We start from the raw sequence: 17,500 nt of genomic DNA, 5'->3' as shown, positions 1-17,500 counted from the left end.
GCCGTCCTGGCTCGCCTGTGTGAGACGAGTCTCGGTCGCATCTCCGGTACCAGTCACAAGTGCGATGGAATTCCCGTGAAGTTGGCACTCAAAGTTCTTCCTTCCGCATCGACCGCAGTGACGCAACCTCAATCTGACTACGCCATTGAAACTCTGCAAAAGCTATTTTGATCTTGTAATTGTACAAGAATATGCGCCAATTGCTTTTTTTTTGTCTGAAAATCATCTGCTAATCTCGGGAGCATGTGAACGCTGAGCTACATAGACATATGCGCGCAAAAAAAGCGTTTGGTGGACACAGCAGCCAAGTGTTCTGTAGAATAAGAGTAGTGTTCTGTAGAATAAGAGTAGTGTTCTGTAGAATAAGAGTAGTGTTCTGTAGAATAAGAGTAGTGTTCTGTAGAATAAGAGTAGTGTTCTACAGAATAAGTCTAGATTAGAACACTCTAAACACGTCCCCTTTGTTCTGCTGAAGCAGAAGTGGCCTCATGTGCTGTAGGAAAGCTGAGGATGCTGAATACCTGTGTGTGTGTGTGTGTGTGTGTAGTAATCACTGGGCAGAAGTGGCCTCATGTGCTGTAGGAAAGCTGAGGATGCTGAATACCTGTCCAGTGATCACACCTGTTTAAAGGTGTTCAGTACTGTAAGTTTATAAGTGTGTGTGTTCAGTAATCACTGGGTCAGAGGTGTATTAGTGTGTGTGTGTGGTAATCACTGGGCCAGAGGTGTATAAGTGTGTGTGTGTGTGTGTGTGTGTGGTAATCACTGGGCCAGAGGTGTACAAGTGTGTGTGTGTGTGTGTGTGTGTGTGTGTGTGTGTGTGTCGTGTGTGTGTGTGTGTGTGTGTGTGTAGTAATCACTGGGCCAGAGGTGTATAAGGGTTCATTTATTGGGATCATACAGCACATCACATGGCAACAGCACGACACACACACACACACGCGAGAATACCACAGAGCAGGAGACGCCCCGTAACCACGGTAACCGCACACCCAGCAGCAGAGCCGGCCCGCATGCGGCACAGAGCCGGCCCACATGCGGCACAGAGGCGGCCCACTCCCCTGTAGAGCAGATCAGCTGGCGGCAGCTACCGCGGACGGGATGTGGAGTGCAGAATGCAGGAGAGCGTCTGGACGGAGCCGTCTGGGGGCGGAGACTCTGGGGGCGTCTGGGGGCGGAGACTCTGGGGGCGGAGACTCTGGGGGCGGAGACTCTGGGGGCGGAGACTCTGGGGGCGTCTGGGGGCGGAGACTCTGGGGGCGGAGACTCTGGGGGCGGAGACTCTGGGGGCGGAGACGCTGGGGGCGGAGACTCTGGGGGCGGAGACGCTGGGGGCGGAGACGCTGGGGGCGGAGACGCTGGGGGCGGAGACTCTGGGGGCGGAGACTCTGGTGATGCAACATGGAACACGCTAACGTGCAGGCAGGTGCACAGGTGCAGACAGGTGAGGGTGCCCTCTAGCCCACATACCCCCCGGGGGCACAACTGCCCTCCACTAACCACCTGTTAAATACCCCCAGAGGTCAAAACTGCCCTCACCAACAGTGTTAAATACCCCCAGAGGTCAAAACTGCCCTCCACCAACCACGTGTAAAATACCCCCAGAGGTCAAAACTGCCCTCCCCAACAGTGTTAAATACCCCCAGAGGTCAAAACTGCCCTCCACCAACCACGTGTAAAATACCCCCAGAGGTCAAAACTGCCCTCCCCAACAGTGTTAAATACCCCCAGAGGTCAAAACTGCCCTCCACCAACCACGTGTAAAATACCCCCAGAGGTCAAAACTGCCCTCCCCAACAGTGTTAAATACCCCCAGAGGTCAAAACTGCCCTCCACCAACCACGTGTAAAATACCCCCAGAGGTCAAAACTGCCCTCCCCAACAGTGTTAAATACCCCCAGAGGTCAAAACTGCCCTCCACCAACCACGTGTAAAATACCCCCAGAGGTCAAAACTGCCCTCCCCAACAGTGTTAAATACCCCCAGAGGTCAAAACTGCCCTCCACCAACCACGTGTAAAATACCCCCAGAGGTCAAAACTGCCCTCCCCAACAGTGTTAAATACCCCCAGAGGTCAAAACTGCCCTCCACCAACCACGTGTAAAATACCCCCAGAGGTCAAAACTGCCCTCCCCAACAGTGTTAAATACCCCCAGAGGTCAAAACTGCCCTCCACCAACCACGTGTAAAATACCCCCAGAGGTCAAAACTGCCCTCCCCAACAGTGTTAAATACCCCCAGAGGTCAAAACTGCCCTCCACCAACCACGTGTAAAATACCCCCAGAGGTCAAAACTGCCCTCCACCAACCACGTGTAAAATACCCCCAGAGGTCAAAACTGCCCTCCCCAACAGTGTTAAATACCCCCAGAGGTCAGAGGTCAGAGGTCAAAGCTACCCCTCACCGGCCTCATGAACTGAAATGTCCCTCCTGCCGCTCCATAGTGGTGGGGGTGACGCAGAACCGGTGGAGAACGTTCCAGTCTCTGGGGAACCCCCTTCAGAACCGTGAGAAAGCACAGCACCAAACGCCTCCTGTGCAGTGATTGGCTAGTGTGAGTGTGTGTTGTGGTGTGTGTGTAGGTGTGTGTGTGTGTGTAGGTGTATGTGTGTGTTGTGGTGTGTGTGTAGGTGTGTGTGTGTGTGTGTGTGTGTGTGTGTGTGTGTGTGTGTGTGTGTGTGTGTGTGTGTGTGTGTGTGTAGGTGTATGTGTGTGTGGTGTGTGGGTGTGTGTGTGTGTGTGTGTGTGTGTGTGTGTGTGTGTGTGTGTGTGTGTGTGTGAGCCATGGCCAAAGCAGCAGCCCTGTTCTGTCCTGTTCTGTTCTGTTCTGAGACACTAATAGTGAATGTTCCCACCTCACACACACCATTTAAAAACATCAACTGAACATACACAAATATAAAAGATTTACCTTTCCAAAATCAACGTTCATTAAAAAAATATTAAAACTTTGCATATAAAAAACAATACAGTAACTTACATGTAGTAGCACACAGCTTAGTGGTGCTGTAGTGTTGCTGTGGAGACTAAACTAAACACAACAACATAAACAAACAAACAAACAAACAAAATAGCAAACAAACACACAAAGAAAATAAAACATTCTGGTCGACACGCAGCGTGTCACTTCCCTTCCGTTCCCAGCCAGAGTGTTTGTTTGCACACACACACACACCTCACCACACCACACACACACTTCTACACCTCACTGTGTGTGTGTGTGTGTGTGTGTGTTTGAACGGTCACAGTGATTTGGGGAAAGTCCTTCAGTTCCTTTAGTTTTAGTTCCGCTTGAGTTCATCCTGCAGGTTGGGTGGAGTTGTTGCCGTGGAGATATCACTTGTTGCCGTGGAGATATCGCTTGTTACCGTGGAGATATCGCTTGTTGCAGTAGGCGTGTGTTTTTATCCCTTAAGAGCAGTAGCCATGCAGGTGCTCAAGCAGTCTGTATGTGTGTATGTGTATTTGTATTTGTATGTGTATGTGTATGTGTATGGTCACTGGAAGGCCCAGACCTCCAGGCTGTGGACGGTGAAGTCCTGCTGTGTGTGTGTGTGTGTGTGTGTGTGTGTGGTCAGTCGAAGGCCCAGACCTCCAGGCTGTGGATGGTGAAGTCCTGCTGTGTGTGTGTGTGTGTGTGTGTGTGTGTGAGTGTGTGTGTGTGTGTGTGTGGTCAGTCGAAGGCCCACACCTCCAGGCTGTGGACGGTGAAGTCCTGCTGTGTGTGTGTGTGTGTGTGTGTGTGTGTGTGTGTGTGTGTGTGTGTGTGTGTGGTCAGTCGAAGGCCCAGACCTCCAGGCTGTGGACGGTGAAGTCCTGCTGTGTGTGTGTGTGTGTGTGTGTGTGTGTGTGTGTGTGTGTGTGTGTGGTCAGTCGAAGGCCCACACCTCCAGGCTGTGGACGGTGAAGTCCTGCTGTGTGTGTGTGTGTGTGTGTGTGTGTGTGTGTGTGTGTGTGTGTGTGTGTGTGTGTGTGTGTGTGTGTGGTCAGTCGAAGGCCCACACCTCCAGGCTGTGGACGGTGAAGTCCTGCTGTGCGCTGAGCGGCTGGTTGCTGAAGGTGGAGCAGGAGGAGGTGGTGCCGTGGTACAGGTCCGCATCCAGCCACAGGCCCAGCCCGCCCCTAACACACACACACACACACACACACACACACACACACACACACACACACACACACACACACACACACACACACACACACACACACACACAAAAGAGGCATGACATGTTCACTTTATGTGTAATGAATCTAGATCATATGAAAGTTTCACTTTTTGAAATTAATTATGGGAGGAGACTCGTGTGTTATGTGTGCAGGTGTTCTAGTCACAATCCAGGACTTTTTGCAATGTCAGTGTATTTCAGTCTCAATATCATGCAACCCTAAAACACACACACACACACACACACACACACACACAAAGGCACACAGACACACACACAAACAGGCACACACACAAACAGGCACACACACACAGACACACTCACAGACACACACAAAAACAGGCACACAGACAGACACACACACAAACAGGCACACACACACAGACACAGACACACACACAGACACAGACACTCACAGGCACACAGACACACACACACACACACACACACACACACACACACACACACATATGATACTCACCCTCCACCTCCCAACTGCAAAGAGTCGATGTTCCCTTTCACAAAGTAGGAGTTCTCACCTGTCCAGTGATACACCTGCGCGCACCCAGACACACACACACACACACACACACACACACACACAGGTTGAGGATACCACAACAGTAGAACAGTGAGGACTGGGAGTGTGTGTGTGTGTGTGTGTGTGTGTGTGTGTGTGTGTGTGTGTGTGTGTACCTTGATCTCTGGGCTGAAGCTGTAGAGGAAGGTCTCTCCAGTCCCATAGCAGTGTTCACTCACTCTGAACGGGTGTGTAGAGAACGCACCAAACACCTGATCAACACACACACACACACACACACACACACACACACACACATAGGCAGTCAACATGTGTGTTTGTGTGTGGATGCGCATCAAGTCAAGTCAAGTCACTTGTATTTATAGCACATTTGAATACAACAGGGGTTGACCCAAAGCGCTTTACATTACAGGAAGTTATAGCACATTTGAATACAACAGGGGTTGACCCAAAGCGCTTTACATTACAGGAAGTTATAGCACATTTGAATACAACAGGGGTTGACCCAAAGCGCTTTACATTACAGGAAGTTATAGCACATTTGAATACAACAGGGGTTGACCCAAAACGCTTCACATTACAGGAAGTCAGGTTTGGGCAGGACAACTGATAAAAAGGGGGTCCAAGAATACAAAGGTCTTGACTGAAACAATGCATGAAATAAGTGAAAAGAAAACAATATTAAGAACAACAGAGTAAAACAGGTCAAATAGAATAAAACAAGAAATTCAAAGTAGTAAAACATACATGGTTGTATGTATGCATATATGGTGGGGGGAAAGTGGTATATGTATATATGTGTGTGTGTGTGAGTGTGTGTGTGTGTGTGTGTGTACCTGGTTGTCCATGTCCTTAATAGTGAGCAGCACACGGCAGTACAGTTATGTGTGTGTGTGTGTGTGTGTGTGTGTGTGTGTGTGTGTGTGTACCTGGTTGTCCATGTCCTTAATAGTGAGCAGTACAGGGCAGTCCAGGTCGCCTAGGTTACGGTAGAGCGTCTTCAGGCTGGTGCCGTGCACACCCGTGCTGTACGCCAGTCGCCATGGATACCCCTGCACACGCGCCGGCAAGCGGGCCGCCAGCTGCACACAGCAACCAATCACGTCACCCCAACACACCAGCAACCAATCACGTCACTCCAACACACCATCAACCAATCACGTCACTCCAACACACCAGCAACCAATCACGTCACTCCAACACACCAGCAACCAATCAGATCACGCCAACACACCAGCAACCAATCACGTCACTCCAACACACCAGCAACCAATCACATCACTCCAACACACCATCAACCAATCACGTCACCCCAACACACCATCAACAATCGGGTCAGGATTTGACTGATTAGCTTCGCCGATTAGCAAGGCACTTCCTCATCGCCATTTTCCAGAAATACATCATGTCCGGTGCCGTTTCTCCCATATTCTCCTTATGCTGATTGGTGGCTGTTCCACTCTCAGCTCATGCACGAGCTTAGTGTGGGCACGAGCTCTCCTTCTGTACCATACGTCAATCAGTAACCTGGCACTTAATTGGCTAAGTAAAACGGCACCGGAAACAAGCCCCTTGAAACGCCATGTTGAAGCCTGAAAAAATCGTTCAATTTTGGCAATTTTCACTAGCCTATAGCATTCCCATTGAAATGAATGGGGGCGGGACTTGTTCACTTTCTCCAGTTCTTATAATACCTCCATGGGTCACCCCAACACACCATCAACCAATCACGTCACACCAACACACCATCAACCAATCACGTCACGCCAACACATCATCAACCAATCACCTCACCCCAACACATCAGAGGGGAGGGGTGTGTGTGTGTGTGTTAACTTTCTGAATGTCTATTTTACTTGGTTGTGTGTGTGTGTGTGTTACCTTCTGAATGTGTGTGTGTGTGTGTGTGTGTGTGTGTGTTACCTTCTGAATGTGTGTGTGTGTGTGTGTGTGTTACCTTCTGAATGTGTGTGTGTGTGTGTGTGTGTGTGTGTGTGTGTGTGTGTGTGTATGTGTGTGTGTGTGTGTGTGTGTGTTACCTTCTGAATGTGTGTGTGTGTGTGTGTGTGTGTGTGTGTGTGTGTGTTACCTTCTGAATGTGTGTGTGTGTGTGTGTGTGTGTGTGTGTGTGTGTTACCTTCTGAATGTGTGTGTGTGTGTGTGTGTGTGTGTGTGTGTGTGTGTGTGTATGTGTGTGTGTGTGTGTGTGTGTGTTACCTTCTGAATGTGTGTGTGTGTGTGTGTGTGTGTGTGTGTGTGTGTGTGTGTTACCTTCTGAATGTGTGTGTGTGTGTGTGTGTGTGTGTGTGTGTGTGTGTGTGTGTTACCTTCTGAATGTGTGTGTCGTCCAGTAGAGCACTAGGGTCACTCAGGCAGGGCAGCAGGTCCAGAGGCTCCTCCTCCTCAAAGCTGCCGAAGCTCTGACGCCGCTTGGCCTCGTTAATGGTGATGATCTATTATGACATCAGCAAATTAATTAATTAATCGGAGGCTCTGACGCCGCTTGGCCTCGTTAATGGTGATGATCTATTATGACATCAGCAAATTAATTAATTAATCGGAGGCTCTGACGCCGCTTGGCCTCGTTAATGGTGATGATCTATTATGACATCAGCAAATTAATTAATTAATCGGAGGCTCTGACGCCGCTTGGCCTCGTTAATGGTGATGATCTATTATGACATCAGCAAATTAATTAATTAATCGGAGGCTCCGACGCCGCTTGGCCTCGTTAATGGTGATGATCTATTATGACATCAGCAAATGACATCAGCAAATTAACGAATTAATCGGAGGCTCTGACGCCGCTCGGCCTCGTTAATGGTGATGATCTATTATGACATCATTTTACTTGATCCTCATTACTGTTCAGTGTTGCACACACACACACACACACCTCCCAGCTGCGTGGGACTTCGCTGAAGAAGTTGTCGATCATGTTGAGTTCGTCCTTCTCCACCACGATGAAGCCCTGTTCTCGAGCCTCCTTCCCATAGGCCTCCGGCGACCACTGCACCAGGAACGAGTACAGATCGTCCACCCTGCACACACACACACACACACACGTTAATCACGCCTCTCCCATAGGCCTCCGGCGACCACTGCACCAGGAACGAGTACAGATCGTCCACCCTACACACACACACACACACACACACACGTTAATCACGCCTCTCCCATAGGCCTCCGGGGACCACTGCACCAGGAACGAGTACAGATCGTCCACCCTACACACACACACACACACACACACACACACACACACACACACACGTTAATCACGCCTCTCCCATAGGCCTCAGGGGACCACTGCACCAGGAACGAGTACAGATCGTCCACCCTGCACACACACACACACACACACACACTAGGGATGTAACGATTACCGGTGTGACGGTAAACCATGATAAAAATGTTGATGATAACAATTACCGTGTTCATTTCGAATATCATTATTATCACGGTTGATACTACGGTGTGGTAACCGCGTGTTTAATTCCTCCCAGCTTCATCCGAGCCTGCTTTTGATACAAGCTGGTAGGCTACTATGAAACACAACTTTACCTTACTAATTCTGTTGTCTAATTGATGGATTTAACCATGATTCGGATAAGGCTACACCTGCTTTTAAAGGGCACAACATTTTCACCCCAAAACGTGCGCTGTATAATGTAGCCACTCTGCGTCTTTTTATGTAGGCCTACACGTTCACATTAAATCTAGGCTATTCCACTAACGTTATCAGGAGAATGCCGTGAAGTTTTATGTTGAGCGCTGGGTGTCACTCATTGGATAGCCTATAACAGATATACCAAACTCCAAATCATAAGTTAAGCTATAAGCAGCCAACATTTCCAACCAAGGAAAAAGTGAGCACGATAACCTACCTACAGTAGGCTATGGAATTTAGTTCATTTAGGCCTACTGTAGTGTAAGTTCAATTTCCGAAAAAAGCTACACAGCCTTTTGGCAAACTTTTACATCTTGAGAGAGTTCCATCAAGGTAACTATCCCGTTAGCTCACGCGTCATGTCTATCATTAATGTACAGTAGCCTAGTGCTCACCAAAATCATAGAAGTTAACATTGCAAGACACTTATCTTTTCTATGATCCCAGCAATATTTTCTTTGACTTGTTAATTTTCTGAACATTCAATTATTCAATGAAAACGGATATCCTTGAACTATGCCTGACTTCTTTCCTAAAACCGAATGAAGGTTAACATAATTAGCCTACTTCATCTCTTAAAGTGACAGGCTCTCAATTAGACCTACACAACATTAAAGTCATTAAAGACAAGTGTAATAGTTTAAAAATCAATATGAAGTATTCAAATTACTGAATATTTGTAGCTATAAGTAATTATGCAGATCCTAACATATTCTAAACTATTAGCCAAATGTAAAGTTTATGAATTCAAAATATGCAATAGAAACAAGACAAGTCATTTTCTGTGTGTGTGGAGGGTTGAGCAGAGACTAGGATTGCCACTGCTGTGAATGATCGGTATCCTGCTGAAGGCAATAAGGGTTTGCCTATATTTTTTAATGTAATAAACACTGTCACACTTTTTTAAACTAAAATATTTCAGCTTGTCTACACCCATCAGCGCTTCCTGAACATATTGTACACACAATTTTTAAAACCGCGATAATACCGAAAACCGTGATAATTTTGGTCACTATAACCGTGGGGTTAAATTTTCATACCGTTACATCCCTAACACACACACACACACACACACACGTTAATCACGCCTCTCCCATAGGCCTCCGGGGACCACTGCACCAGGAACGAGTACAGATCGTCCACCCTACACACACACACACACACACACACACACACACACACACACGTTAATCACGCCTCTCCCATAGGCCTCCGGCGACCACTGCACCAGGAACGAGTACAGATCGTCCACCCTGCACACACACACACACACACACACACACACACACACACACACGTTAATCACGCCTCTCCCATAGGCCTCCGGCGACCACTGCACCAGGAACGAGTACAGATCGTCCACCCTGCACACACACACACACACACACACACCTTTCTTGCGGGACAGCAAACCAATACTCTGACAGCTTGGCTCGTCTGCTGGAGGAGTGGGTGGGGCTGGTTGCCTGGGCAACAGCAAAAGACTTCCTCATTGGCCGGCCCACCTTGAAGCAGAGGAACATGGGCGGGGCCTTGCTCTTCTCCTCCGCAGACAGCAGCATATCTGAGACACACACACACACACACACACACACACACACACACACAGACACAGACACAGACACAGACACAGACACAGACACAGACACAGACACAGACACACACACACACACACACACACACACACACACACACACACACACACACACACACACACACACACACACACACACACAGACACAGACACAGACACACACACACACACACACACACACAACACACACAACACACACAACACACACAACACACACACACACGCACGCACGCACGCACGCACACACGCACACACACACGCACGCACGCACACACGCACGCACGCACACACACACACACAGACACACGCGCGCACGCGCGCACACACACACACACACACACACACACACACACACACACACACACGTTAATCACTTGGTCTGAGGAGGAGAAGGGAGGGAAAAGATGGACATTAATTATTTATCTAACTTGTAAATGTAATGAAAATAGAAACACTCAGTGTGTTTGTTGTGTAGTGTGTGTGTGTGTGTGTTTGTTGTGTAGTGTGCAAAGCATTTCTTGAGTTTCCCCTTGGGGACCAATAAAGTATCTATCTATCTATCTATCTAGTGTGAATCTTGGGGACCAATAAAGTATCTATCTATCTAGTGTCAATCTTGAATCAATGAAATTGATTTCACTATTCTGACACTGTTCTGATATGTCGTGATCGCATTGAAACCGATATTTTTATAACACGAAGAATGCTCAACACACGCTTCTGAACAACTAACTGGGTTTTTCTGCTCGCTGCCATCTTGCCAGTCAAGGAGTGAATTGTTGATTTTAGAAAACTATGTGTACACACGTGTAGAGACACTGAGGACACTTGGATCAGTTTCATGTGTCGAGTCTTCTTAAGTGTTTTAAAAATAGCCATGTCATGCATCTAAGTAGAAGTGCCCCTGCGATTCCCCTTCCAAATGCCATGAGCCCAAAACGACAACTGGGACGCTTAAAAGTGGCGCTTCCAACGAAATGATGCTTTTAAATGAAAGTTTGACTCCGGTACATTCCCAGAAACAGCCTAGGATGCGTACTGGTGAGAGTTGTGCTTTAAAGCAACACTATAGTGCTTCTTTGTTGTTGCAGGCACACTATTTTTTCATCCAGCAAATAATGACAATGTAGAGTATGTTGCATGACTGTATGAAAGTATGATGTATTGAGACATCGAAGCAAGTCAAATTTGTAGTTTCTAATGTCTCATTTCATCAAACTACAGACACACTACTTGATCTGGTGATCTTACATAGTGCGGTTATAGCCGATACAGGGCCGCAAAGTGAAAGCAGAAGTGCCGTTCCCTGTTAAGAGTTGATGAACCACTGATATGTTATTACATTAAATATTATTTCATGGTACAAAAAAACTCTTTAGTGTTGCTCTAACACTGCTGTAAAGAGGGCTACGATGTAAGCTGGGATGTAGTGCTGCCACTAACGACTAATTTTCTAACGATTAATCTTTCGACTAATTTTTCGATTAGTCGACTAATCTAAACGACTATTGTTTTTTTTTAAAAAATCAAGTTTTCGTTATTTTGTTGTGTCCATTTTATTTTTAACTCAACTGAAGGGCCAAAACATGACATATAGCCATAGATATAGATATGCTCATATCAATATCAGCCTACTTTTGTAGAGTTAATAACAGAATTAATAACATTACAACCGTTAGAGACGGGAGACCAAAAATAAATAGGGGGTCAAAAGCAAAACGATTAGTCGACTACAAAAATTAGCGTCGACTAATTTTAATAATCGATTAGTTCGATTATGTCGATTAATCGCGGCAGCACTACTGGGATGTGGGGCTGTTCTGATTGGCCGGCTGGTTCTAGTCCTTACTTTCTATTGGTCCTTGCATCCTCTGCAGCAGCCATGACTTCACCTCGGCCTTGTGGCGCCGCCTCCTCTTCTCCTCCTCGGTCAGCTCCTCCTGTAGGGAACTACATCTCCCACAATGCCCCTGGTCCTCATCCAGCCCCTCCTCCTCCTGTGGGGAACTACATCTCCCACAATGCCCCTGGTCCTCAGCCAGCTCCTCCTCCTCCTGCTTCTGCGGGGAACTACATCTCCCACAATGCCCCTGGTCCTCATCCAGCCCCTCCTCCTCTTGTGGGGAACTACATCTCCCACAATGCCCCTGGTCCTCATCCAGCCCCTCCTCCTCCTGTGGGGAACTACATCTCCCACAATGCCCCTGGTTCCCCCTCGGGTCCCCTGCTTGGGCTGCAGGCTCCGTGGCTCCGCCCACCGTTGACGCCTCACTCCGCGTCCTCCCGCTAGCGGCGTCTCCCACAGCCTCCGTCACCATGGTAACCTGCCCCACCCCCACCTGTGAGGCGGCGCGCGGCGTGCAGGTGATCTCCTCAGACGAGCGCATGGCCTGCTCTTCCTCCTCCTCCTCCTCCTCCTCCTCAGCGCTGCCCCCTAGCGGCTCCAGCTCGGTGAAGCCCTCGTCGGAGGGCGTCTGGTGGAGAGGCGGGGCGTCTCCATGGCGACGCTGGTGGAGAGGCGGGGCGTGTCCATGGCGACGCTGGCGCTCCAGCTCCTCGTAGCGGCTGAAGGGGTTGAGATCGCGCTCCGACGGAAGCTCCTCCCACTCCCCCGGCCTGTACAGGGGACAGAGATCGTGCGCTAGGTCGCTAGTGGGGGGGGGGAGGGGGGGGGGGGGGGGGGGGGCGGAGAACAAGAAAAAGAGGAAAACGGAAACGGAAAAGAGGGAAACCAAAGTGCAAACAGAAAGAATCTTCACCAGGAACACAACAGAACATGTGATGCTGATGAGAACTCACAACAAAACAAAGTGTAGAATGATGCTGATGAGAACTAGAACTCACAACAAAACAAAGTACAGAATGATGCTGATGAGAACGAGACCGGGGTGAAGGGGTTCAGGGATATAACACATATGTAAGGGGTGTGTGTGTGTGTGTGTGTGTGTGTGTGTGTGTGTGTGTGTGTGTGTGTGTGTGTGTGTGTGTGTGTGTGTGTGTGTGTGTGTGTGTGTGTCTTACGAGGGCAGCGCGTCCTTGATCTTCATGCGGGAGACGTCGTGGTAGAGTGCAGCGCAGACGAGCTCCTGCATGGTGTGTGTGTGTGTGTGTGTGTGTGTGTGTGTGTGTGTGTGTGTGTGTGTGTGTGTCTTACGAGGGCAGCGCGTCCTTGATCTTCATGCGGGAGACGTCGTGGTAGAGTGCAGCGCAGACGAGCTCCTGCAGGGGGCAGATGAGGCCGTACTCCTCACAGCCGTGCTCGATCACCAGCGGGTCCGACTTGTGCGGGTCGAACATGATGTTGTTGGGCGTCACGATCATCACCCCGCCCACCACGCCCTGACGACAGACCATAATACCACAGCATTACATCACCACATCAACTCACTAATCACCAAATCACAACACATCACCCCACCCACCACGCCCTGACGACAGACCATAATACCACATCACCACATCAACTCACTAATCACCAAATCACAACACATCACCCCACCCACCACGCCCTGACGACAGACCATAATACCACAGCATCACATCACCACATCAACTCACTAATCACCAAATCACAACACATCACCCCGCCCACCACGCCCTGACGACAGACCATAATACCAAAGCATTACATCACCACATCAACTCACTAATCACCAAATCACAACACATCACCCCACCCACCACGCCCTGACGACAGACCATAATACCACAGCATTACATCACCACATCAACTCACTAATCACCAAATCACAACACATCACCCCACCCACCACGCCCTGACGACAGACCATAATACCACAGCATTAATCACCACATCAACTCACTAATCACCAAATCACAACACATCACCCCACCCACCACGCCCTGACGACAGACCATAATACCACATCACCACATCAACTCACTAATCACCAAATCACAACACATCACCCCACCCACCACGCCCTGACGACAGACCATAATACCACATCACCACATCAACTCACTAATCACCACATCACAACACATCACCCCACCCACCACGCCCTGACGACAGACCATAATACCACAGCATCACAACACCACATCAACTCACTAATCACCAAATCACAACACATCACCCCACCCACCACGCCCTGACGACAGACCATAATACCACAGCATTACATCACCACATCAACTCACTAATCACCAAATCACAACACATCACCCCACCCACCACGCCCTGACGACAGACCATAATACCACAGCATCACAACACATCCATCAACTGACCAAATATTCATCACATCAACATCACCACCACATTAATCACAACCACAACTGTGTATGGTGCATAAAAGAAGGTAGTGTGTGTGTGTGTGTGTGTGTGTGTGTGTGTGTGTGTGTGTGTGTAGGTTTGTAGGTGTGTGTGTAGGTGTGTAGGTGTGTGTGTCTGTGTGTGTGTGTGTGTGTGTGTGTGTGTGTGTGTGTGTGTGTGTGTGTGTGTGTGTGTAGGTGTGTAGGTGTGTGTGTAGGTGTGTAGGTGTGTGTGTCTGTGTGTGTGTGTGTGTGTGTGTGTGTGTGTGTGTGTGTGTGTGTGTGTGTGTGTGTGTGTGTGTGTGTGTGTGTGTGTGTTCCATACCATTCCGTCAGTGAAGTACTTGCAGCTCATCTTGATGAATTTGACGGTTGCTGGGCTCTCATCTTCGGAGGGCGGAGACAGTTCTCTCCTCAGCAGCAGCGCCGCCGGGCCACTCACCTCGCCATCCTGGAGGAGCAGACCAGACGCAACGAGCACAGAATCACAGATCAGTCACAATTACAGACTAGAGGGAACGAGCACAGAATCACAGATCAGTCAAAATTACAGACTAGTAGCAACAAGCACACAATCAAAGATCAGTCGAAAAGAACAGACCAGATGCAATGAGCACAGATTCACAGATCAGTCAAAATTACAGACCAGATGCAAAAAGCACAGAATTACCGATCAGTCAAAATTACAGACCAGATGGAACGAGCACAGAAGCTAAAATAGGGTGCCTGGGGTCGGAGGTCAGACTGTAAGGAGCGTGAGCAAAGATCATTAAGGGCGGAGCAAGATACTTCATGAGAAGCTACTTCCTGGAACCCGAATTGCAAGAGGGAGGGGGGGCAAAATCCCCCTTTTGCAGAGCTGTTCCATTGAAGTCTACGGACATGACACGCATGACACCCCCTTTATGCAGAGGAAGTGATCCCCGTTTTGCGCCCATAGACATGAACTATGACGACGTATCTTGCTCCGCCTTAAGGATCTTTGCCGTGAGGGGGCTCTGGGGTTAGAGGTGACTATGACTGCCCTACCATCACCTGCTGTGGTTCCCTGCCCGAATCTTTGGCCCACGCATCCTAGCGACCCATCACTTTACTAACTAATGGATTACTAATGGACAATTTATTCCCTACACTGGACTATTTGAACTTTCATTGTCATTGTAACTTTCAAACTACAAATGACTTTACTGTAACTGACCCCAGGCAGATGGGTTGGGCCCTTGAGTCGTGGATCTGTCTGAGGTTTCTTCCTACATGTATCTCCAATTCTAGGGAGTTTTTCCTTGCCCCTGTCACTCATGGGCTCTCTTTGAATGTTTAACACTCTGTAAAGCGCCATGAGACATGTGTAATGTTTTGGCGCTCTATAAGTGAAATTAAATTGAGAGGTAAGACTGTAAGGAGCGTGAGGGGGCTCTAGGGTCGGAGGTCAGAGGTCAGACTGTAAGGAGCATGAGGGGGCTCTAGGGTGCCTGGGGTCAGAGGTCAGACTGTAAGGAGCATGAGGAGCTCTGGGGTCGGAGGTCAGACTGTAAGGAGCGTGAGGGGGCTCTAGGGTGCCTGGGGTCAGAGGTCAGACTGTAAGGAGCATGATGGGGCTCTGGGGTCAGAGGTCAGACTGTAAGGAGCGTGAGGGGGCTCTAGGGTCGGAGGTCAGAGGTCAGACTGTAAGGAGCATGAGGGGGCTCTAGGGTGCCTGGGGTCAGAGGTCAGACTGTAAGGAGCATGAGGGGGCTCTAGGGTCGGAGGTCAGAGGTCAGACTGTAAGGAGCGTGAGGGGGCTCTAGGGTCGGAGGTCAGAGGTCAGACTGTAAGGAGCATGAGGGGGCTCTAGGGTGCCTGATCTGAGACCTGCTGCTTGGGATCTGGTTCTCTGCAGAAGCGGTTACATGAGCTGGTCTACCTGATCTGAGAGGACTCACCTGATCTGAAAGTGGTCATCTGATCCGACTCACCTGATCTCACCTGATCTCACCTGATCTGAGAGGAGTCATCTGAGTGTGTGTGAGAGACTGTTTACCTGAGAGGGTTTTCCGGGTGCAGCGCTAGACTGATTGGGGTCTGATCTGGTCTCCTGGCAACCAGAGTCTGACTGGCCAATATCTGGGACAAACAGCTTCTGCAAAACAGAAGTTAGAAACAAGTCACACACACACACACAATATCAAAAACAGCAAAGGCAACACACACACACACACAGGCAAAAATAAAAAAAGGCAACACACACACACACACACAAAAAGAGTAAAGTCTGTTTTATGCTTCGGTGTCGACGCCGGTGTGAACCTTTTGAAGTTCTTTTGTCCGTGTTGCTCACCAGCGGACTCCATAGACTGCTGTGCTGAAATACTAATCTTATTTGTTTAGATTGCTTAGATTTAAACAAAGCTTAGATTCTAAGCTTAGATTTTGTAAAAGTAATCAAGTGTGTGGCTGTGTGATGTTCTAGCATGACTCTGTGAGCTATGTACGCTGTTTCCGATTCTTATTTGTACATTCCAGTGACCTAGTTACTGTGACCAGAAGATCAGTTGAGGTGTCTGCCAGCCAGTTTTTTTCATGTTAGCAAGCAAACTTTACCACAACTGCCCACAAAGTACTGCTTGCTGGCAAAGTGCTCATAACCCCGTCATTGTAACCAAAACATGTCTGAGTTTATTTGCAAAGCTCAATCAGTGAACTAGCATGTTGCTACTCGACAGTAGGCTGCTTGTAGTAGTGAACTAGCATGTTGCTACTCCACAGTAGGCTGCTTGTAGTAGTGAACTAGCATGTTGCTACTCCACAGTAGGCTGCTTGTAGTAGTGAACTAGCATGTTGCTACTCCACAGTAGGCTGCTTGTAGTAGTGAACTAGCATGTTGCTACTGCCCACAGTAGGCTGCTTGTAGTAGTGAACTAGCATGTTGCTACTCCACAGTAGGCTGCTTGTAGTAGTGAACTAGCATGTTGCTACTCCCCACAGTAGGCTGCTTGTAGTAGTGAACTAGCATGTTGCTACTCGACAGTAGGCTGCTTGTAGCAGTGAACTAGCATGTTGCTACTGCCCACAGTAGGCTGCTTGTAGTAGTGAACTAGCATGTTGCTACTGCCCACAGTAGGCTGCTTGTAGTAGTAAACTAGCATGTCGCTACTCCACAGTAGGCTGCTTGTAGTAGTGAATTAGCATGTTGCTACTGCCCACAGTAGGCTGCTTGTAGTAGTGAAGAAGCATGTTGCTACTCCACAGTAGGCTGCTTGTAGTAGTGAACT

General features: G+C 48.7%; 3 protein-coding genes across 5 annotated transcripts in view; 1 reads left to right on the top strand and 2 right to left on the bottom strand.

Moving 5' to 3' along the window:
* Window positions 1-61, bottom strand: part of LOC134098381 (adenosine 5'-monophosphoramidase HINT3-like) — a 23,564-nt gene extending 23,503 nt beyond the window's left edge. For both annotated transcript variants that reach the window (XM_062551413.1, XM_062551412.1), the window contains exon 1: window positions 1-61. This exon is cut by the window's left edge and continues 122 nt beyond it. The gene's annotated coding sequence lies outside the window, so the exon portion shown is untranslated.
* LOC134097476 (uncharacterized transmembrane protein DDB_G0289901-like) overlaps window positions 1-1,630 on the top strand; it is a 1,645-nt gene extending 15 nt beyond the window's left edge. Inside the window, exons 1-2 of the mRNA XM_062550343.1 lie at window positions 1-75; window positions 869-1,630. The exon at window positions 1-75 is cut by the window's left edge and continues 15 nt beyond it. Coding sequence (XP_062406327.1) covers window positions 1-75; window positions 869-1,510 — 717 coding nt within the window. The 3' untranslated portion in view covers window positions 1,511-1,630. The remainder of the gene's footprint in view (window positions 76-868) is intronic.
* Window positions 1,631-2,889: 1,259 nt separating this feature from the next.
* Window positions 2,890-17,500, bottom strand: part of LOC134097792 (nuclear receptor coactivator 7) — a 30,698-nt gene continuing 16,087 nt past the window's right edge. Inside the window, exons 6-16 of one of the 2 annotated variants that reach the window (XM_062550736.1) lie at window positions 16,270-16,368; window positions 14,575-14,700; window positions 13,126-13,310; window positions 11,821-12,620; window positions 9,770-9,941; window positions 7,604-7,748; window positions 7,035-7,160; window positions 5,637-5,789; window positions 4,863-4,958; window positions 4,648-4,721; window positions 2,890-4,122 (exon numbers count right to left, since the gene is read on the bottom strand). In XM_062550736.1, coding sequence (XP_062406720.1) covers window positions 3,987-4,122; window positions 4,648-4,721; window positions 4,863-4,958; window positions 5,637-5,789; window positions 7,035-7,160; window positions 7,604-7,748; window positions 9,770-9,941; window positions 11,821-12,620; window positions 13,126-13,310; window positions 14,575-14,700; window positions 16,270-16,368 — 2,112 coding nt within the window. In that variant the 3' untranslated portion in view covers window positions 2,890-3,986. The remainder of the gene's footprint in view (window positions 4,123-4,647; window positions 4,722-4,862; window positions 4,959-5,636; window positions 5,790-7,034; window positions 7,161-7,603; window positions 7,749-9,769; window positions 9,942-11,820; window positions 12,621-13,125; window positions 13,311-14,574; window positions 14,701-16,269; window positions 16,369-17,500) is intronic. The other variant, XM_062550737.1, reaches the window with a different exon arrangement.

This window comes from Sardina pilchardus, chromosome 12 (assembly GCF_963854185.1).
Source record: "Sardina pilchardus chromosome 12, fSarPil1.1, whole genome shotgun sequence".
NCBI classification, from domain to species: domain Eukaryota; kingdom Metazoa; phylum Chordata; class Actinopteri; order Clupeiformes; family Clupeidae; genus Sardina; species Sardina pilchardus.
This window is presented reverse-complemented; position numbering and strand designations above follow the sequence as displayed.